We start from the raw sequence: 23,102 nt of genomic DNA, 5'->3' as shown, positions 1-23,102 counted from the left end.
AGATTCACTATTGCAAAAACATAAGCAGTAAGATTACCTGCTTTAAGTTGGTATGTTACAAAAAAAATTTAAAGTCCAAAAATGCCAAATTCAAACCACTGGATAGAGCCTTTATACAAACAGAACAATACCATCCATGTTAAGATTGGTTTAGAAATAAAAAAGTAATGACATTTTAAATGGAAGAAAAATGCGCCTTTTTTCTCCGACTGTATTAAAGCTAAATGAAGGAACGTCTGTGATCGGTGGAGAGATTATTCAATATAAATAACCATAACTTCTATATTTCACTACAAAAAAAAATTGAAATGTAGTCAGTTTATAGTATGGACTAGGGGTGTATTCACCTAAGGATTTTCATAGTCGAATCTGATTCGTCAGCTTTTCCCTTTAGTCGACTAATAGTCGAATCAGTTTTTTTTTTTTTTTAATTTTATTTAGAGCACCTTAAACGGCATCCCGTTCTCATTCAGGACTTTTTTCCTCTTCAAAGTAAAAACCTAAAACACTCAGATAAATGAATAAACACGGTAGGTTGGCTTTATTTACCTTTTATTTATTTACTTATTTATTTTTTTTATAAAACGTTAGAGAACATTAACTGTCAGTGCGCATTGCGCATATCGAACTGTCAGACAGGCACTGTGCAAAATGTCAAAAATATTTTAAATAAAATATACCTGCCTGAAAATATAAAATAATTGCCACACAACAGCAAAAAAATACAAGGAAAGGTTCAAATAACGGGGTTTAAAAGCAAACTACAACAAAAAATGTTTATAGGCCTGCTTGCTGAGACGCACCGCGACGAGACGACACAACTGAAACGACAAACATTTTTTTTCGCCTTACGCGTTTTAAATGGTATGCCACGTTGGTTATTGTCGTGCGAAATGAAAGACTTTGATGACATAACTTGCACTTTACTTTGTTTGATTCATCTTTGTTTTTCAAAATACTTTTGAAGTTTTTTAGTAGCCATTATAATCTCGGCAGATGCTGCGCGTATTCTGTAGCTTGTTCAGCTCTGCTCGTTTGGATTGTGCAACAGCAGGGTGTGATTTATTAATGTGTAGTAAGGAAGATGCCTAATGTTAATGCGCAAACATCATTTTAAAATATTTATTAACAGAAATTAGGATGATTTTATTTGACAAAAGGCTATATATAATGAAAACAAAGACATTTCATGTAACAACTATGCTTAGCTGCATCCTTGGGCACCCCCATGCAGTTAGAATGGTACATTAGTTAAAAACAGGCATGTAGGCATGATTAATTAATTAATTATTTATTAATTACTGTTATTAAAATTATAGGATACAAGACAACTCAAATAAATTATGCAAATAAAGTTTAAAAGAATTACAAGTATTATGATTATAGTTACTTTTAATATATAAAATATTTAATAAATATTTTGTGTTGGTTTATTAGAACATAAATTATGTGCTTTCGTTCATGTATTATGCCTTATACCGTAAGGTACGGGCAGTCATGATGAATCAGATCGTCTGACCACCTGTACCGGCTAAAAAAAAAAAAACACTTTCTTATATTGCTGATAAAAATGTAACTTTATCAGAATAAAGATAAAATACTGAATTTATCTTGCATCTACCTCTGAAGCTCTTCTGATGTCTGAAATACAGGCCGTCCCCGGGTTACGACGTCGATCCATCGTAAATCTAATTTCGGTGTAAATCAGAGCGTACTGTACGCAGTTATCCTATCCTGACGCCGTGGTCCCAAGCCGCATAACCTGACGCCTCGGTCCCAAGCCGCATAACCATGTATTCTTCCGCCACACACACCAAACACCAATTTCCATTTACGACGCAGAACCACTTAAGTCCAAACAAGGCTTTATACAGTAAATGGGAGATGTGTCGTACTTAGAAACTCGAAAAATCGTAACTCGGGAACCTCGTAACCCGGGGACCACCTGTATGATGTTTATGTCGATTGAATCGAAGCAATGTCTTCGGCACGACCAAACAAGTTGAAAACATAAACTGACCAAAACAAACTGGACTTAAGGCAGAAGGGAGGTAACTTTTCAACGTAATGTCTGAAAATCAGAAGGCGGAATGACCCGCAAATCAATCACATGACACCGCCGTCATCCATCCAGCGCTGATGATCCAGTGAGAGTATCATATTTCGGCCTCAAAACAGACAGCACGCGCGCGTGTGTGGTTTATTATTATGATTTGATGGATTTTTTCCCCCAAAAGATTAAAATGACGGAAATCCATCAAGGTGACGGAGAACTTTAACCCATGAGATAGAGACAGTGTGTGTGAGAGAGAGAGAGCGAGAGAGTGAGACAGACAGACACAGAGAGAGAGGGAGAGAGAGGGAGAGAGGGTTATCCTCACCTGTCCTGCTCTTTCACAGCTCTGACCAGGTTGGAATACAGTTGCTGCTCCGCCCTCAACACACGGTTCAGCTCCGTCTGCTCCAGACGCAAGTCACCGAGAGATGGCACTACCTGCTGGGGTCAAAAGGCCCACGTCAGAGGTCACCACTTATTAGGGGCAAAAATGTCAATAAGGGGGAAGAATGTGTCCAGGTATATGTGCATGCGTGTGTGTGTGTGTGTGTGTGTGTGTGTGAGACCTGCTGGCTGTCTCCCCCAATGATGGTCCTCTCTCTCTGGGGAAGGGAACGGAAGCTGTTCTCGTCCCCAGGCTGCGAGTGCCCGTCCTGAGCTGCAGACAGCTGCCTCTCGCCCCTCTGTGTCAAACGATCCTGGAGCTCCTATGGGGGAGTTGAGACTGATGAATCAAAACTCCCAAGAGCTCTACACAACCTGGACACACACATTCCAGCTGTGTGTGAGTGTGTGTGTCTGTGTGTGCATGTACACACTCACAACAATAATTTCCTCTTTAGTGTTGAGTGTGGAGGTGAGGGATTCAATGTTGGCTGTTTGACCCTCCAGGCGGCCTTCCAGTTCAGAGACCATAGACTGTAGATCAGCTAGAGACATCTACAGCACGCACGCACGCGCACACAAACACACACAGTAAAAAGGTAAAAATACTCCATATTCTCAGTGTATTTCTTTTTGCTGGAGATATGCACATGTATAAGTTTACATGTTTAGTAGTAGTCTGACTCAATGGTATCTTGAATTCTAGCCTATCCGTACTATTACCTAGGATGAATTCTGTGATCAGATGCAAAGTGCTTTGTAAGTCGCTCTGGATAAGAGCGTCTGCTAAATGCCGTAAATGTAAAAAAAACATTCACACATGTATACACAGCACACACACACACACACACACACACACACCTACCTTTAGCTGGTTCTCCCTCCTCAGTGCACTGTTAAGAGCCTGTGTTTTCTGAGCGAGCTCCTTTTTCAGTAGTACTGTGGCCTTCTTACTGACTGGGGGAGATTTTACCAAGTTCTCCTCACTGTTCCGCCGTGATAGTTCAGCTAGATAAACACACACACACACACACAGAAAAAAAAAAACACACACACACACACACACACACAGAGATTATGCTAACTATTAAATTATTACATGCTACAGATTTCTTAAACCAGGAAAACAAAAAATAAAATAAATCAGAATTCTCTCTGTCTCTCTCTCTCTCTCTCTCACACACACACACACACACACACACACACACACACACACACACTCCTACCTTCTCTCTCCTCCAGTTTCTCCTGCAGCACCTCTATGGTCTGTCTGAGCTCCAGCACCTGAGGGGGCAGAGCCTCTGACACCTTTACCCGAGCCACTGGCCCGTCTCTCTCCTGGACCTGTGCCAACAGCTTCTGTACACACATATGCGCACACACACACACACATATGGTTAACCAGGCAACAGCCCCGACACCCGACACACACCAGTCCCTCCAATACTGCCAAAATGATAATTATTAGAATATTAATGCTAATATTTTAATGAGTTTTCAGAAGTCAGTATTCTAACAGACACAGACGTGTGCCCTGTGAGTTCACACACGTGCACAAACATTGGGAGTAATGGCCGTCAACACCCTCAGGTTTAATCCTGAGGTCTGAGAGAAAGGTCAAAGGTCTCACGTTAATGACCGCGTCCTTCTCAGCCAGCGAGGCTCGCAGCTGGGCCGTCTCTAAGGGTGTGTCCTCGGTTGCCGTGCTGACAGGTTTCCGGGCATCACTTAGCTGCCTGCGCAGATCCTGCAGTTCAGCTGTGCGTGCTGACAGAGCCTGGTTATGTCTCTCCACACACTCCTACACACACACACACACACACACACACACACACACACACACACACACACACAGACATTTAAGATCTGTAGCTGTGTCCCCATCCTGAAACGCAAGCAAAAGGGTGTGTGTATCACCTTCAGTAGCTGGTCCGTGTGTGTGTGTGTGTGTATCACCTTCAGTAGCTGGTCCGTGTGTGTGTGTGTGTGTATCACCTTCAGTAGCTGGTCCGTGTGTGTGTGTGTGTGTATCACCTTCAGTAGCTGGTCCGTGTGTGTGTGTGTGTGTATCACCTTCAGTAGCTGGTCCGTGTGTGTGTGTGTGTGTGTGTGTGTGTGTGTGTATGTGTATCACCTTCAGTAGCTGGTCCGTGTGTGTGTGTGTGTGTATCACCTTCAGTAGCTGGTCCGTGTGTGTGTGTGTGTGTATCACCTTCAGTAGCTGGTCCGTGTGTGTGTGTGTGTGTGTGTGTGTGTGTGTGTATGTGTATCACCTTCAGTAGCTGGTCCGTGTGTGTGTGTGTGTGTGTCACCTTCAGTAGCTGGTCCGTGTGTGTGTGTGTGTGTGTGTGTGTGTGTGTGTATGTGTATCACCTTCAGTAGCTGGTCCGTGTGTGTGTGTGTGTGTGTGTGTGTGTGTGTGTATGTGTATCACCTTCAGTAGCTGGTCCGTGTGTGTGTGTGTGTGTATCACCTTCAGTAGCTGGTCCGTGTGTGTGTGTGTGTGTGTGTGTGTGTGTGTGTATGTGTATCACCTTCAGTAGCTGGTCCGTGTGTGTGTGTGTGTGTGCGTGCGCGCGCATCACCTTCAGTAGCTGGTCCGTGTGTGTGTGTGTGTGTGTGTGTGTGTGTGTGTGTGTGTGTGTGTGTGTGTGTGTGTGCGCGCGCATCACCTTCAGTAGCTGGTCTTTGCTGTTGATGGTGGCGAGCAAGTTCTCCACAGCTGTCTGGTTCTCACACACCAACCTGTCCCTGTCTTTCACCGCCTCAGCCAGCGTCACCTCTGTCACCTTTAACCTCTGACCCATGCGCTCAGCCACATCGCGACCCTGGGTCTCCGTCTGGCTGCAGACAGTGCTGGCCAGCTCCTATAGTTGGGGACAACAGAGATATAAAGATTCTGACTGGTCACATTAACCACGCAAAAACAGGGAGGCAGAAAATCCCACCTCTGTGGTCATGTGACTAGTTAGAATTGTATTTTCTTTGGCTGTCATTTACAGTATCTCATAAGATGTCCTTCAAATGAAGACTGAAGACTCATGTCTTCACTAGTGTTGTCAAAAAAATCAATATATCGATACGTATCGACTGAACATTCTGAAACGGTACATGGTTGTTTATTTTCAAAATGCCCAATCTTAACGTCTTCACGTTTTCTCATGTTTCGTCCTGGAATTACAGAAGGCTCGTATTTGTTAATGTAATACAAGAGAACTGTTCAGTCAGACAGCTATTTGTTGTGAAATGAAGTTACATTTCAAGCATTTTCAAACACAAAGCAACATTCATTTGTTTGCTTATAAAAAAATAAAAAGGCTTTAATACGGAAATTCGCACAGTATCTGACTTTGGTATCGAAAATGGTATTGAATTTCAATATTTTTTAAGTATCATATTGAAGTTGTAATTCTTAGTATCGTGACAAGCCTAGTCTTCACTGAACACTTAAATACACATTTCAAAATTAAAACCAATGAAGTAAAACTAATCAAATTTAATTTGTTGGTTATCATCAAAAGCACTTGTTCACACAGGGAAGTCTGAGTAGTGTGAGTCTTCTGTCTTCTGTTGAAGACAGAAAGCATCTCAGCTGTGTGGACAGCCCGGGTGTGAGGACAGAGAAGTCGTGACGTGTCTTCTGTGTGTCTTGAGGGACGGTGGTTGGAGTTTAGAAGTACTAGGGGCTTGAAGGCAGTGTGGTGCAGAACAGGTTTGGTTAGTGCTTGTGGGTACGTGGGAGCGGTGTGTGTCTATGTGTGTGTGTTACCGGTATGTGGATGTTTAACATGTCTTAACCTGCAGTGAGTGTTTATCTGGAGCAGGTGTACCATCATGTCTCTTTCCTTGAGGTGTGTGTGTGTGTGTGTGTGTGTGTGAGAGAGAGAGAGAGAGAGAGAGAGAGAGTATAACCTCCATGTCTGTGGTTTTGAGCTGTAGAGAGTGCTGTAGCTGCTGGATGATGGAGTCTTTCTCGCGCAGCGCCCTCTGCAGGCTGACCTCGCTCTCCTGTCTGGAGCGCTGCACAGTCTTCACTGTGTTGACCAGCTGCTGCAGCTCTACGTCCTTCTCCTTCAGCAGTGTGTCAAAGCTCTGGACACACACACACACACACACACACACACACGAACACAAACACACACACAAACACACACTTTTACTTAAAAGAAGTACTGGTGTAGTGTGACTGACTTTCAAAAATCTTCTTGCTCCCTCTCTCTGCGTCAAACACCCACACACCCACACACACTTACATTGATGGTCTCCTCATTGTGTGAAAGCAGGTTGTTCAGGCGCTCCACCTCTCTCTCCTTCTCCCTCACGCTCAGCTGAAGCATGTGGACCTCATTCTCCTTCTCCTCCACAGCCACAAACTTCTCATCCAGCGCATTCTACACACACACACTGAGGTTAGTGAGGCTGCTTCAACAGGATGGCAGTGATGACTGATGGAGTGGCAGGAGGTACTGTACCTCCAGAGCCTTCTCCTTCTCCCTCAGCCTCTCTCTCAGCTTGGTCAGCGTGATGTCACTTCCTCCTGGTGCCCGATCCTGCTCCAGGTCCCGCACCATGTTCATGTAGTCCTGAGAGAGAGAGAAAGAGAGAAGAGCGTGTGTGTGTGTGTGTGTGTGTGTGTGTGTGTGTGTGTAAAATAGAGAGAGAGATTTAACTATTGCTGTTAATTACAGCTCACTGATAATCTCCTAATTAAATATTCATCAGCTGTTAGGATTTTGTGTTATTTAGATGGCCATATGTGTGTGTGTTTGTCTTTATTACATGGTGGGGGCTGCAACACATTAGCACACTCACTCAGTGGGAACCAAAAATTTCAGCCAAAATCACTCAAGCTGACTCAGGAGAGAAGTGGTGCAGTTTTTTTCTTTCTATCTTTTTTTTTGGGGGGGGGGGGCACAAATTGCAAAAATACGAGGTGTGAACATATTATGTAATAACTTAAAAAATAATAAAAATAAATTGGTGTAATAAATTACAATTTTCAATAACTTGTATGAAATGATTACATTTAAGATATTAAAATGTACTGCATTTGAACAGTTAGTATGAACAGTTAGAAGTACTGAAGAGCTCCACAGTATTGTTCCAAAGCCTCTCCAAAGTGCCACGCTGTTACGTAGGGCTACGCCCCCCCCCTCTAGCTGTCACTTCGGGTTCCTGCTCGTGTCAGTGTCGTTCCCTGCGTGTCTGTCTCCATGGTTTCCCCTTGTCTGCCATGCCCGTGTCATCATTGTCTTCACCTGTGTCTGGTTTAGTTCCGTGTATTTATAGTCCCTATGTTTCCCTTGTCTCTCATCGCGTATTTTGTGAAGTTTATGTATCATTGTGAAAGCTGTAAAGTTTAGTCCTGTTCTCAAGCTCTAGTGCGCCCATACTCAAATAGCGGCCCGCGGGCCACATCTGGCCTGCGAGCTGTTTTGAAAAGTTTTTTTTTTTTTTTTTAGGAATCTTTTTTTTCAATCGCGCTATCCGCTCTTATTTTGAAATCGCGCACCGCGATCTCAAGACGATGCCGGGGATTGCCTTTATGGCAACAACAAACAGGTAGCAGACGGCCAAATGCGTTCACCACCCCGTCAACAATTTACATTCGCCAGCCCCCCCCCCCTTCAGTGATTGAAAAAATAAAATGTGGCCCGTCATCATTTATATTTGAGTACCCCTGCTCTAGTGTTTGTGATTTGTGTTTCCCGGTTTGTTCCTGCCTGGTCTTTGTAAGTATTCCCTGTGTTTAGTGTGTCATTTCTTGTTCAATGTTTGGACTCTCTGCTCTGCGACGCGCAGATCATTACATATGCCTTTGTCCAAACGTGCCTCATCCTTATCCAAGACATTGGCCACTATACATCAAGAGCATTTTTTTTTACTAAAACAAAAATAATAATGTTGGACATCTTACAGAAAGTCCAGAAAGTTCATTAACTTACCAAGCTTCCAAGAGGCTAGCTAAGCTAACCATGCCAAGAGGCTAAACGATGCTGAAGGAAATACTACAGTACTTAAATGTTCTAATACTGCTTATATTCTAATATTTATTCACAACTGTTTATTCATACTCACAAACACAACTGCATCCTTTGTAGCTCTTAGCTAACTTCCGGTTTAGCATTCTGCCCAAACAACTCGACAAACTCCAGCTAAACTAAACCTTTTCTTTTTGTATGATGTCCAAAAGTATATGCAATCAAAATATTCACTAACAAAATAATCTACGACAAACCAGAGTCAATCGTGTGTGCTCTGGAGAGCCAGGCAGAGGTGTGAAAAGCTGTCATTCAAAACCACCACTACCCTCCAGACCAATAAAAACTACAGAATGAAACAGTAATAAGAAGTAAACAGATGTAGATGTGCAATTTGAGAACAGATTACGTAAAACGACACTGCAATGTCGCTGATGGGTCAAGAATTGTTTGTTGTTCTCAGCAAAAGAAAGGATTATGCGTTTTTAAAAGATGCCGTGAGCAAGCAAATAAAGGTACATTCCATACGATGTTTTAAAGTGTGATACTGATGCTTTGATAGTAAATAAATTTTAGGTGACAAAACATGGTCATCTTACTTCGTAGACTTTTTTTAAAAGGACAATTTAAAGGGCGAGTCAAGTTGCACGTGTAAACCACGTGGTGTAAACACGGTGTGTTCAGAATGGGATTTCTCACTAACAGTTGCGTGTAGATGGCTGAAAAAAGGTATGCAGTCAGTTACACTAGTTCTAAAAATAAATTTAGTGTGATGGCCTTGTGTTTTAAGAAATTTCGATATTATTAGTTATTTTTATGTGGCAAAAATTATTTGTACCGGCGACAGGACCACTAGGGGCGCAACTGCACAAAGAGGTTAATGACGCTTATTTTATACAGGTTTTGTAATAATGGTTTACATCATGCTGTGTTAAAGTACTTGGGAAAATGAGCAGATTAGATAACTTTTTTTGTTTAAATGAGTTTCCTTTCTCTTTTAGGGTCCCCTACCTCATCTAAGAAAAACAAAAAGCATACTAGTAGGCCTGACACTAGTTAGATATTAGGGGTGTATTCAACTAAGGATTTTCATAGTCGAATCTGATTCGTCAGCTTTTCCCTTTAGTCGACTAATAGTCGAATCAGGTTTTTTTTATATTTTTATTTAGAGCACCTTAAACGGGATCCCGTTCTCATTCAGGACTTTTTCCTAAAAACCTAAAACACTCAGATAAATGAATAAACACGGTAGGTTGGCTTTATTCAGCTTTTATTTATTTACTTATTTATTTTTAAATGAAATGTTAGAGAACATTAACCATCAGAGCGCATTGCGCATATCGAACTGTCAAATAAAATATGCCTGCCTGAAAATATTTTTTTAAATGCCACACAACAGCAAAAAAATATAAGGAAAGGTTCAAGTAACGTGGTTTAAAAAGCAAACAACAAAAAATGTTTATAGGCTTACTTGCCAAGACGCACCGTGACGAGACGCGACGACACGACCGAAACGACAAACGGCTGAACAGTTTTTTTCGCCTTACGCGTTTTAAATGGTATGCCATGTTGGTTGTTGTCGTGTGAAATGAAAGACGTTGATGACATAACTTGCACTTTACTTTGTTTGATTCATCTTTATCTTTTTCAAAATACTTTTGAAGTGTTTTAGTAGCCGTTATAATCTCGGCAGATGCTGTGCGTATCCTGTAGCGTGTTCAGCTCCGCTCGTTTGGATTGTGCAACTGCAGGGTGTGATTTATTAATGTGTAGTAAGGAAGATGCCTATTGTTAATGCGCAAACATCATTTTTAAATATTTATTAACAGAAATTAGGTTGATTTTATTTGACAAAAGGCTATATATAATGAAAACAAAGACATTTCATGTAACAACTAATGCTTAGCATCATCCTTGGGCACCCCCATGCAGTTAGAATGGTACATTCGACTATGACGTTCATAGTCGACTAGAGGGTATAGTCGACTATAGTCGAATCAACGAATCATCTAGGCACCTAGAGCTAGGGTTGCCCACTGCTCTGGACACATGTGTACCACAGCCCCCTAGTAATCACTAGTGTGTGTGTGTGTGTGTGTGTTCTGGCTGCACAGATGGGTAAATGTGGAGGACATATTTCGACTGGGGTGAAAATCACAATTGACAAAATGTGGCAATTTAACATTATAGTTAAGTTTAAAGCAAGTATGTTATAGTTTTTAAAAATATTCTTTGATTGTTGCAGTGGATCCTACTTGCATTTACTTATTTAGTGTAAATCTTTAATTTTCTAGGATCATTTAACAATGAGTATATTAACTATTGTTTTTCTAAGCTGCAAGACAAGATTCCAGAATATTTAAATGACCTTTTTGACTCCTGTTGAAAGGCCGTTGTTAGGTGATTAAGTCTGAACACCCCTGTATGTTTCTCTAGTTGGTTTGCCCTGCTGTTCATAGAGGACAGTGTGGGAGGAGTCTATCAGAGCAGAGCTGACACTGAGCAGAGCCGAACTTTGAGGTCGGAGGGAATAAGGGGATTTTGGGTAACGGACAGAGTTCTAAGGAGTAATTTTATTCTTCGGGTTGATCTGTGTGCGTGGATCAACAGCAAGTCTACGTTTCAGTTGTTATATTTGTGTAATATGTTGTGGTTTGTATGCGTATTTTATAGTTGTAATAGAGGTTGTAATTCTATGACTCTTAGTTGTTCTCTTTCTTGGGATATTGGTATATCATGTGTATTACTATGTATATTTCATGTTTTAATATGTGGATTTGTATTAATTATACAAACGTATATGTATATGTATATGCAGTTCAGGTATAATTTAATGAGACTGCGAGAGTGAAGCATGGGGTCTGCACGTGATACTCGCTTCAGTGGCGCGTGCTTAATTAGGGGCAGTTATGGCAAAGGTCATTATGAGCACAACTTTGTTATATTGAAAACAAGCAAAGAAAAACTGGTTCCTTGCAGGTTACCAAGGAAACTCTTAGCAGGTGAAGATTTTTTCCCCTGTATTTACTGTTGGGGATTGTTCATAAAGACAACATTGTGGCGACATGTAAAAATATGCAAATTCAACCTGTTGAATCCAAACCTAAACCTGAAAAAACCTGAATCCATGCTTTGAGTCCTTTCGCGGCACCTTGGCCACCAGGCATAAATGAACCAATATAAAGTGGCACTTGCTGTCGGAAATGACCAGTGTATTGCTGAGTTTGGAAAGCACCTATATAATAAGTATGGATCGCTAGTTAAAATGTATAAATACATCCACCAGAAGATGAGAAAGCTTGGGAGACTCTTAATATGTGCACAAAAGATCACACCGCTTAAGTTCATCAAAGATCTTATTCGTCCTGGAAACTTCATGCACACTGTCGCTGCAGTTAAACAAGACAACTGGCTACAACAAAGACACAAATACATATCAATCAACAAGTGTTGCAGTGAAACTTGGGCATAGCCAAACAGAATTACAGAAAGCAGTGCCACCATAGAAGGAGACAAAGCAACAGCAAAAGAGGCCAAAAAAATCTATGCCTCCAGATGGCATGAGTATATTTCAGCCACAGCCCGGCGAACACTGGAAGAAGCCCAATGGAACTCTCCTCAGTTGCTTCCTTTCACTGAAGATGTTAAGCGTCTTCACTTGTATCTTGATGAGCAGCAGCACCATTGCTGTAAAATGCTGTCAGCAGAGCCTTCCTCTCAGCACTTGTCACAATTAGCAAAAGTCAGCCTGACACAAATCATGCTTTTTAATCAGAGACGTGAAGGAGAAGTTTCTCAAATGCCCTTATCTGCATAGACTTCCATAGATGCATCAGATCCTCATGCAGATATTAGCCTGACCCTTTCAGAATTGGAAAAGAAGCTTTGTCAGTACTTCAAACAAATAGAGATCAGAGGCAAAAGAGGCAGGAAGGTTGCTGTTTTTGTAACTCCAACAATGCAAGAATCACTTGACCTGCTTGTTCAGCATCGACGTAACTGTGGAATAGTTCAGCAAAATACCTACCTCTTTGCACGACCTCTTGAAATGACCTGCTTTCAAGGCTCAGACTACATCCAGGAATTTGCAAAAGTTTGTAGTGTAATACATGTCAACACACTCCTACGAAGTATCAAGGACCTATATATATTGATAATAAGTTTGCATCCTTTGATCAACTTAAAACAATTTGGTCTCTCTCTCACATTTTTTTCGATATTTGCAACTTAGACATTATACTAAAAAAATATATCATTCTTCCCAGATATGACAAAGGAGCATGCTCTTATTAGTTACTTACTTCATGTAACGACGGTGGTAGGGACGCACACACCGTGTTAGAGAGAGCGAGAGAGAGGTGGAACCAAGTGCCACAAAACAATAACAGAACTAAAAGGAGCGCCTTAATAAACGCGGACTGCTCAACGCGTAAAAAAGAAATAAAGCAAAACAAGGACGCCAGGGGAAGTAGCTGGCTAATAGCAAAAAGGCTAATCAAACAAAAAACCCTTCCCATACAAACAGCAACAGGATAGGAAGATAAACAGGTTGAGGAAAACTTGAGGAAGGTCAGTAAGCGACGCAGGAGAGGACTCGAAAAAAGACAGAGAAAACAGACAGGAGAGATAGGTGACGGGACACCTACAGAGGCCAACGCTGCAACAGAGAAAGACAAGAGAGGCTGAGAGCGTAACGGCATAACCACAACGAATCAGCAATGATCTGTCTCCACTGGCTTCCTTAAGAAGCCATGGCAACAGGTGAGACAGATCATTGCTGATTGCGTTGCCGGAGTCTAGGACTGGCTCGGGTGCCCCTTGTGGATGTAGACGGCACGGCATCCGAGCCAGCCCTGACACTTCATCCCCGGATTCTAGACATTTAATATCGTGCTTTATTACTGTTCTTACTCCGCTAGTCAGCACTGCTCATTTAACCTCCTCATTCCAAACGTCCAGTATGCTGGACATTTTTTTCTACCTTTTCAAACTCGACAACAAGTTTTTCAGCATCCCACCCTCTTTTTCGGGTTTCTGCCCAACAACAGCTTTCTATTGGTTGGTAAAGTACATTTCAGTTTTTTTGATTGGTTGTTCGAAAATAGTCCTGGAAATGGCAGCTCCCGAGAAAGACGTACACGGCCTGCGTGACCGACCAAAACGTAAGTTTTTCTTCATTATTCCACATTGATAACTGAAAAGTGTTTGTACATATGTCATTTTAGACGTCTACTGATACGAAAAATAGTTATAGTAACAATGGAAAGTTATTTTCACAGTCCCAAATTTCGAGCGAAACATGTATGTCCAGCTATATGGACATTTGGAATTAGCCTATAGAATGTTGCTAACTTTAGCATTGTTTGTATAGCAAGTCCGTGCATCTAATGATCAATATTACATTATTGTTCATAGATTTCCTGGTATGCTTATCTACTCATGTATATTTAGGCCTAACATAGTAATAGTAACTGTAGAAGATGTTCTTCAGTTACTAGATGATCGTGACTGCAGTGTTGAGAGTAGTGAAGATGAATATACCGGTACACAGGATAGGGAAAGTGATAGGGACTCCAGTGATTCTGATGACATGCCAGATGAAAAGGAAGAGGTAACCTAAATAAAACTTAGCTTAATGTTAAAATAAAAGGCATTGTCATTTTTAATATTGTTCAGTTTTGTTAATTGTAAGCATTGAAATATTTTACAGGAAACTGAACTGTCTGGACAGTCAAGGCACTTATTCAAGCATGCAGCATTCAAACCTTTTGATGTTCCAGCATATGTGGATCCACAGTACACACCTGATGCAGACAGAGAACACTGGACACCTCAGAACTACTTTCAACAGTACTTTGATGATGAGTTTTGGGGTCTAGTTAGTGATCAAACTAACATACAAGCTTTGCAAAATGGTACACGGCTCAAAACACCACTGTCTGAAATCAGACAACTAGTTGGGTCACACATTGTGATGGGATGCTTGCGGTTACCACACATTAGATTGTGTTACAAACCAGTAGTACAAATTCCAGCTGTGACTCAGATCCCAAGGGACAGGGTCTACAAATTGAGAAACAATTTGCATTTTGTCAACAATTTGGATGTCTGTGGTGATGAGCAAAAAAACAACAGATTGTGGAAAGTCGCACCAATTTTAAAGAAATTTCGAGAAACCTGCCTGAAGTTACCAAGGCCAAAAAAAGTTGCAATAGATGAGCAAATGATTTCCTTCTCTGGGGCCACAGCGCTTCGACAATATGTCCCAGGCAAGCCAAACCTAGTTGGCTTGAAGAATTACATTCTAGTTTCACCCAGAGGATGTGTACTAGATTTTTTTTTATCTATCAAGGTGCATCAACCTGGCCTGATGCTAACCCAGATAAAATCATTGGCATAGGTGGCTCAGTTGTCATGAAACTTGTGCAAAGTCTACCTGTGGGTAGAGTTTTACTTTGACAGGTACTTCACAAGCATCCCACTGCTTGACAGGTTAAGAGAAAAAGGGCTGTTAGCAACAGGTACCATCATGACAAACAGGTTACCAATACGACAACACCTGCCCACTGACAGTACACTGAAAAAGGAGGGCTGTGGTTCCTACTGTGAACTGGTAAGGCACAATGAAATGTTGTGTGTTGTAAAATGGGTGGACAACTGGTCTGTTGTAATGGCATCCACAATCCATGGATCACAACCAAACATGACAATTCGGCACTACTCAAAAAAAAAGACAAAACCTACATAGATGTTAAAAGGCCGCACATTGTTGGTGCATACATCCAAAATATGGGTGGAGTAGACCTCTGTGATCGAATGATTTCCTATTACAGGATTAGCACTCGAACCAAGAAGTGGCCAGTGCATGTATTTTTTCATTTTGTGGATTTGGCCCTTGTGAATTCATGGATTGAATATGGTCAGGATTGTGAATACTTTGGCATTGCCAAAAAAGACACCTTATATCTGTTGGATTTCTTTATGTTGGAGAATGTCTGGTGGTCAGTGGGGGTCAAAAGAGGAGGAGCACGGATGAGCTCACAGCTCCTCTTCTGCCACCTGTCTCCATGCACAATGCACGTCAGCCTGTGCCAAACTGGGATGTTAGACAGAGTGGGGCAGAGCATTTGCCAGTGGTGGGTAAGGAAAGCACCAGCTTTCAAAGGTGCAGGAACCCTGGTTGCAAGAAAAAATCACACATGAAATGCTCAAAATGCAATGTTTTCTTGTGTATTCAAGCTGACCGAAACTGCTTTTATGAGTTTATCAAAAGGTCCCGTTAAAGAAAGTTAACAGAAAACAAGTTACAAAAAGTGTTACAAATGTTGGTGGAAAAAATGTTTATTCTAAAATGAATTGTGTAAATAGAAAGGGAAAGGTAAATGTGAGCAAAACTAACATGGTGAATATTTTGACTGAAGTTTTTAGTAATTCTATTTTTTATTAACAAATTTGAATGAAATACAAAATGTTTATATGTACTTCCTTATTAGTATGTAATTTGTAAAAATGTATTACATGATTCCCCTAACACTTAACATAGAAAATGCATTTGCTCTGGAGCCTGTGTCAGTGGGGAACCGTCAGGGCCCTCTACGCCCTCTCAGAGGGTCTAAAATATTCTTAAGCATTATATATATAATTATCCAATTTTATTTTATCTACTTACAGTTTGACATTCGACATCTAAACAATTACAAAAATATAAGCAAATAAAATATTCACCCGTGTCTATTCAATCTGTGTTGGAAGGTGAGGGGTTAAGTGGAAGCCTGTGAGCCTGTGTCTCCCCCTATCAGGACTGTGATGCCCTCTGTTCGTTTACAGAGGGCCTGGCAGTTATAATTCAGCGCAATACCAGTTTCAAATGACAGCAAAATTGACCAATCATATCTTCTCTCTTAGTGGGCGGGCTTAACTGTATGATAATTTCCGCCCGCTGTGGCGACGCTAGCTGTCGTTAGCACCACCGCTAGCTAGTTTCGATTCATCCCTTTGACGTCCTCTGTTTACATATTCCGCCTCCGAGAACCACGGAGCTGTGAACCTTATTTTGTTTGGAAACTTATTTTGCTTAAGACGTTATCTAGTACAGATATTATTGTTTATTACGTTTTTAAAGCTGTACTGTCGTCTCAGTTTTTCTTTATTGCAGTTTATTAAGAAAGGGAAAAAAGGGGGGGGGGGGGGGTAGCGGGCCCAGGTTTAAAGGTCACGGTTCGCTACTGGCCTGTGTTAGTAGTAATAAATATTGGACGTTTTCAAACTCATGTGGAGTCTATGCCCTTAATTCCAAATGTCCAGTATACTGGACACTGAATATCTTAAAATCTGTATGCAATAAAAAAAATTGTATTGTGACTTTTAAATGGCTGCAGCAAACATATTTATTTGCAAGAAATCATTTGTTTTTGACGTCTCGGGACTGAGGAGGTTAAGGGAAAAATGGGCAACGGATCTGGGTGAAACTATCGGAGGGAATGTGAAAAGAGTGCTTATCCAGAATCCATCGATGCTCAATAAATTCTAGATTTAGGCTTATACAGTTTAAGTTTCTTCACAGGTTTTATTATTCAAAAACAAAATTAAACTAAATATATAGCTCTGTTTCTTCACAGTGTGATAGATGCTAAAGCTTTCGAGGGATCCTTGTCCCATCTAATCTGGTTTTGCCCCATGTTACATGATTATTGGGTTGCTGTTTTCAATTGTTTTTCAGAAGCGTTTAAAGTGACCATCCCTCTAGATCCCCCATACTCAAATAGTGGCCTGCGGGCCTTTTTAGACCCATTGGGCATCTATTTCCGGCCCGTGAGCGGTTTTGAAAAGTTTTTTTTTTATGATTTCATTTTCAATCACCCTATCCGCTCTTATTTTGAAATCGCACACCGTGATCTCAAGACGAGGCTGGGGATTGCCTCCATGGCAACAATAAAACAGATAGCAGCAGCAGCGGCGCTATTTCTTGTCGCATAAAAAATCTGTCTCACAGGATTTGTGATCCAGCAAGCAGCCAGAATGACGTCGGAAAATACAGGCATTACTATTGAAGATGCACCCGCCACTTTCAAATAGTTTGTTTGGCAGCATTTTGGGTACCCGGCGGAAATGATCAATGGCAAGAGAGTGACTGATAAGACACGGACCATATGCAAACATTGTATTAAAATAATGCCGTATACCGTGGTTAATACGAGCATGATGCAGACATTTACAGCACCACCACAGCTTAGTACTCAAATCAACATATCTCACTTGAAACAGAGGTAGCAGGGACAGAAAGGCACGCTTTGGCAAGTTGAGACAGCAAAGGATATCGGGAGCAGTGTGGGGATGCTAATATGTAGACATGCTAATTTTCTTTAAAAAGAACGTGGCAGTGTAGTTTCAGCAAATTGTCAGTGACATACTTAGTCAGGCTCTGTTTGCACTCTGTATTGACAGAGAAGAACGTTTTGTTTTGCACATAATATTGTTTGCACTTGAAAAAAGGAGAAATATTTAATTTTATTTATCTTATTTTAACTTTTATAAAACTTTATTTTAATTTCAATTTGTAGAGGAAGAAGTTTATTAAAAGTTCTTGCTTACATCATGCATGTTAAGAGTTATAATAAAACATGTGCAACAAAATGCATGTGCAACTCTGTTAAATAAGTGTTGTCCAGTCATATAATTGTCATTTTAGCATTCTTAAAATCTCGTCTCGTTCTCATGAACCCAATATCGTGTCAGTATCATGTAGGGGTGTATTCAACCAAGGATTTTCATAGTCGAATCTGATTCGTCAGCTTTTCCCTTTAGTCGACTAATAGTCGAATCGGGTTTATTTTAATTTTTTTTATTTAGAGCACCTTAAACGGGATCCCGTTCTCATTCAGGACTTTTTTCCTCTTCAAAGTAAAAACCTAAAACACTCAGATAAATGAATAAACACGGTAGGTTGGCTTTATTCAGCTTTAATTTATTTACTTATTAATTTTTTTATGAAACGTGTCACGGTGAGTCGGCCCGGACGCCACCAGAGGGCACCCCAAGCGACCCGCACACACACCAACACGCCCACCATCTCACAGCACACACCCTCACGTCGCAGGACACTCCCACGCTCCCAATCACCTGTTCTAGCGCCTGTTTCTCGTTAGGCTTTCCTCCTTATATTCCCACAGGTCGCTCCTTCCAGCGCTGCTCATTCACCTGCTACCGCGCCTTGCTACGTGGGAGAGTTCCAGCTATACTTCAAGAGCTTTACTTCAGTGGTTGCCATTCTGTTGCTTTTGATTTTTGCCTTTGAGCCTGAGTCTTTTCGTTCTATTATACTATGGATAATAAACCCGAGAATACTTCACCTCTGCCTCCTGCTGCCTCTGTCCCAGCGTCGCAAAACGTTAGAGAACATTAAGCGTCAGTGCACATTGCACATATCGAACTGTCAGACAGGCACTGTGCAAAATGTCAAAAATATTTTTAATAAAATATGCCTGCCTGAAAATATAAAAAAATAGCAAAAAAATACAAGGAAAGGTTCAAGTAACAGGGTTTAAAAGGAAACAACAACAAAAAATGTTTATAGGCCTACTTGCCGAGACGCACTGCGACGAGACGACGACACGACTGAAACGCCAAACGTTTTTTTTTTGCCTTACGCGTTTTAAATGGTATGCCATGTTGGTTGTTGTCGTGCGAAATGAAAGACGTTGATGACATAACTTGCACTTTACTTTGTTTGATTCATCTTTATGTTTTTCAAAATACTTTTGAAGTGTTTTAGTAGACATTATAATCTCGGCAGATGCTGCGCGTATTCTGTAGCGTGTTCAGCTCCGCTCGTTTGGATTGTGCAACAGCAGGGTGTGATTTATTAATGTGTAGTAAGGAAGATGCCTATTGTTAATGCGCACACATCATTTTTAAATATTTATTAACAGAAATTAAGATGATTTTATTTGACAAAAGGCTATATATAACGAAAACAAAGACATTTCATGTAACAACTAATGCTTAGCTGCATCCTTGGGCACCCCCATGCAGTTAGAATGGTACATTCGACTATGACGTTCATAGTCGACTAGGGGGTTTAGTCGACTATAGTCGAATCAGCGACTATTGCAGGTCACCCCTAGTATCGTGACAGCCTTTTTTTAAATTATCATTATTTATTTAGCTATTTATTTATTATTACTGTTGTCACTATTTGAATAGTCTTCTTTGTACTGTCCTTGTTCTATGTTGTATTCCTGGAAAAGGTTGAAAGTAAATTAAAAAAAAAACCCTCAGCAATGCACAGCTGGATCAGTTGGCTGATTTTCTAGGCCATGACATTCGTGTGCATCAGCAATTTTATCATTTACCTGAAGGCACCCTCCAACTGCCTAAATTGAGCAAAATTCTGCTAATTCTTGAGGAGGGGCATTTGGCAAAATTCAAGAGACAGAATCTTGATGAAAATCAACATTGATCCTGATAGTACAGTACACCACACATTTAGTAGTTCATGTACACAAAGTGATCATGAATTTTTGTTGCTGTACAGCAGGGGTGCCCAACCAGTCGATCGCGGTCTACCAGTCAATCGCGGGCGGAGTTACGGTCGATCGTGAGAAGTGTTACCATGTAACCATGTATTTAAGGCTCTGACAAAAAAAAAAAAGAGTGGTACTCTTTCAGTTGCAGCAATTTTTGGAGAATAATCTAAGTTTTGAGAAATTTCAATCTGGTTTCAGAACACATCACAGCACTGAATCTGCACTTCTGAAAGTTCAAAATGACATTCTCCTATCTCTTGATGCAAAAAAGCTGTGCTATTAGTAATGTTGGACCTGACTGCAGTGTTTGATACCGTGGAACTCTCAATCCTCCTGGCACGTCTGGCTCATCATGTGGGCCTCCAAGGATCTGTACTACGGTGGTTCAGATCATATCTCACTGACAGAACTTTTTCTGTGATGATTAATGATTTCTCCTCCTCATCAGCCTCTCTGACCTCTGGTGTCCCACAGGGGTCCATCCTAGGCCCAGTTCTGTTTAGTTTGTACTTGCTTCCATTAGGAACATTCATTCAAAAACACAATATTTCATTCCATTTGTATGCAGATGACTTACAAATCTATTTACCCACTCTCCTGCTGATGTTAGAAACATGTGCAAGTTGTGTTAAAAAAAAAACCCTGGAAGAACATCATAAAAGAATGCAACATTTTTGTGACCAGTTGGTCAAAAGCTTGATGTAGTCAAGTAGTTATCAAGGGATAAGCAAATAAATTGTGTTAAATTGTAAATAAGTGTTAATATTTTTAATATACTGTCACGGTGAGGCGGCCCCCTACCAGTCCCCTCCGTCCACAGCAGCTGTTTTTATTGTTGTTTTGTGACGTCGTGTGCGTCCCTCAGGTGGGCGGAGCCCGTGATCCGTCTCACCTGAGGGTCGTTTGTTTGCCTATATATGTCTTGTCTTTGTACCAGTTGACCGCTGGTCATTATATCCTTAATTTGGAGATATTGCACGGGTTTTTGGTTTGCGCACTTTCTATTAAACCATCCTTTTTCCCCGAGACTTGGCGTGATCGCTTCCTTTTTAGTTACTCACCCTGCCCGTCACATATACATTAATATTCTGTGTTCTTATACTTGAGATCACATAAAATTGGTGGTTGGCCACCATTCAAGTACTTCCATATGAGACTCCTAAATATAAAGGATTCTCTGACTAGAACAGACCTAGGTCTGATTATTTTTTTGTTTCTACAGTCATGGCCAAAAGTTTTGAGAATGACACAAATATTATATTTTCACATGATCTGCTGCCCTCTGGTTTTTATGTGTTTTTGTCAGATGTTTTTATCACATACAGAAATATAATTGCAATCATATTATGAGTAACAAAAGCTTTTATTGACAGTTAGAATGAGTTAATGCAGCAAGTCAATATTTGCAGTGTTGACCCTTCTTCTTCAGGACCTCTGCAATTCTCAGTGGCATGCTCTCAATCAACTTCTGGACCAAATCCTGACTGATAGCAGTCAATTCTTGCACAATCAATGCTTGCATTTTGTCAGAATGTGTAGGTTTTTGTTTATCTACCCATCTCTTGATGATTGACCACAAGTTCTCAATGGGATTAAGATCTGAGGAGTTTCCAGGCCATGGACCCAAAATCTCTATGTTTTGTTCCTTGAGCCATTTAGTTATCACATTTGCTTTATGGCAAGGTGCTCCATCATGCTGGAAAAGGCATTGTTGATCACCAAACTGCTCTTGGGTGGTTGGGAGAAGTTGCTCTCGGAGGACATTCTGGTACCATTCTTTATTCATGGCTGTGATTTTAGACAAGACTGAGAGAGCAGATTGCCTTGGCTAAAAGGCAACCCCACACATGAATGGTTTCAGGATGCTTTACAGTTGGCATGAGACAAGACTGGTGGTAGCGCTCACCTCGTCTTCTCCGAACAAGCTGTTTTCCAGATGTCCCAAACAATCGGAAAGGGGATTAATCAGAGAAAATGACTTTACCCCAGTCCTCAGCAGTCCACTTCCCGTACCTTTTGCAGAATATCAGTCTGTCCCGGATGTTTTTTCTGGAGAGAAGTGGCTTCTTTGCTGCCCTCCTTGAGACCAGGCCTTGCTCCAAGAGTCTCCGCCTCACAGTGCGTGCAGATGCACTCACATCTGCCTGCTGCCATTCCTGAGCAAGCTCTGCACTGCTGGTAGCCCGATCCCACAGCTGAAACACTTTTAAGAGACGGTCCTGGCGTTTGCTGGTCTTTCCTGGGCGCCCTGGAGCTTTTTTTTGGCAACAATGGAACCTCTCTCCTTGAAGTTCTTGATGCGATAGATTGTTGACTGAGGTGCAATCTTTCTAGCTGCGATACTCTTCCCTTTTAGGCCATTTTTGCAGTGCAATGATGACTGCACGTGTTTCTTTAGAGATAACCATGGTTAACAGAAGAAAAACAATGATGCCAAGCACCAGCTTCCTTTTAAAGTGTCCAGTGGTGTAATTCTTACTTAATCATGACAGATTGATCTCCAGCCCTGTCCTCATCTTTAATGGAGCAATCACTGAAACTATGTTAGCTGGTCCTTTTAAGGCAGGGCTGCAATGAAGTTGAAATGTGTTTTGGGGGATAAAGGTCATTTTCTAGGCAAATACTGACTTTGCAATTAATTGCTGTTAAGCTGATCACTCTTTATAACATTCTGGTGTATATGCAAATTGCCATTATAAAAACTGAAGCAGTAGACTTTGTAGAAATTAATATTTGTATCATTCTCAAAACTTTTGGCCATGACTGTAAATGTAAAAGCAGGGTATGGACAGCATACAAGCTATAGGAGTATAAACACAAATTGCAAACGTAGACAAATTGTATCACTGGTACAAAATTTATGTTTTGTAAAAAACATGATGTATTTTTTTTGTTTATCTTTTAGGTCCATTCAAGAGAGTACCCTGGAGGAGTAATGAAGTCGGTGCTGTGGAGAAGCACGATAGGGTTCATTAAAAGCTGGAACGTTCCAGGGAAAGCCAATTGTGTGCGCTGTATAGAAGCTAAACCATTGGCTCTTGAGGACAGATACTGCTTAGCTATAAAGATGTGAAAAATCGCATCACAGCATTACAGAAACTGGTTTAAGACTTCAACACATTCCTTACACAGACTGAACTCTGAGGGTTTTTTGTT

General features: G+C 41.0%; 1 protein-coding gene across 6 annotated transcripts in view; it reads right to left on the bottom strand.

The window, feature by feature from the left end:
* Window positions 1–23,102, bottom strand: part of cdk5rap2 (CDK5 regulatory subunit associated protein 2) — a 74,472-nt gene that overhangs the window by 28,009 nt on the left and 23,361 nt on the right. For 5 of the 6 annotated variants that reach the window (XM_076980648.1, XM_076980653.1, XM_076980650.1 and 2 more), the window contains exons 15-24: window positions 6,913–7,023; window positions 6,694–6,831; window positions 6,353–6,532; window positions 5,113–5,307; window positions 4,071–4,241; window positions 3,667–3,799; window positions 3,306–3,448; window positions 2,879–2,995; window positions 2,623–2,763; window positions 2,382–2,497 (exon numbers count right to left, since the gene is read on the bottom strand). In XM_076980648.1, coding sequence (XP_076836763.1) covers window positions 2,382–2,497; window positions 2,623–2,763; window positions 2,879–2,995; window positions 3,306–3,448; window positions 3,667–3,799; window positions 4,071–4,241; window positions 5,113–5,307; window positions 6,353–6,532; window positions 6,694–6,831; window positions 6,913–7,023 — 1,445 coding nt within the window. The remainder of the gene's footprint in view (window positions 1–2,381; window positions 2,498–2,622; window positions 2,764–2,878; window positions 2,996–3,305; window positions 3,449–3,666; window positions 3,800–4,070; window positions 4,242–5,112; window positions 5,308–6,352; window positions 6,533–6,693; window positions 6,832–6,912; window positions 7,024–23,102) is intronic. The other variant, XM_076980649.1, reaches the window with a different exon arrangement.

The sequence above is a fragment of the Brachyhypopomus gauderio genome, chromosome 18 (genome assembly GCF_052324685.1).
Source record: "Brachyhypopomus gauderio isolate BG-103 chromosome 18, BGAUD_0.2, whole genome shotgun sequence".
In the NCBI taxonomy this organism is placed as follows: Eukaryota; Metazoa; Chordata; class Actinopteri; order Gymnotiformes; family Hypopomidae; genus Brachyhypopomus; species Brachyhypopomus gauderio.
The sequence above is the reverse complement of the archived record's forward strand: the minus strand, read 5'-3'. Positions and strand labels throughout refer to the sequence as shown.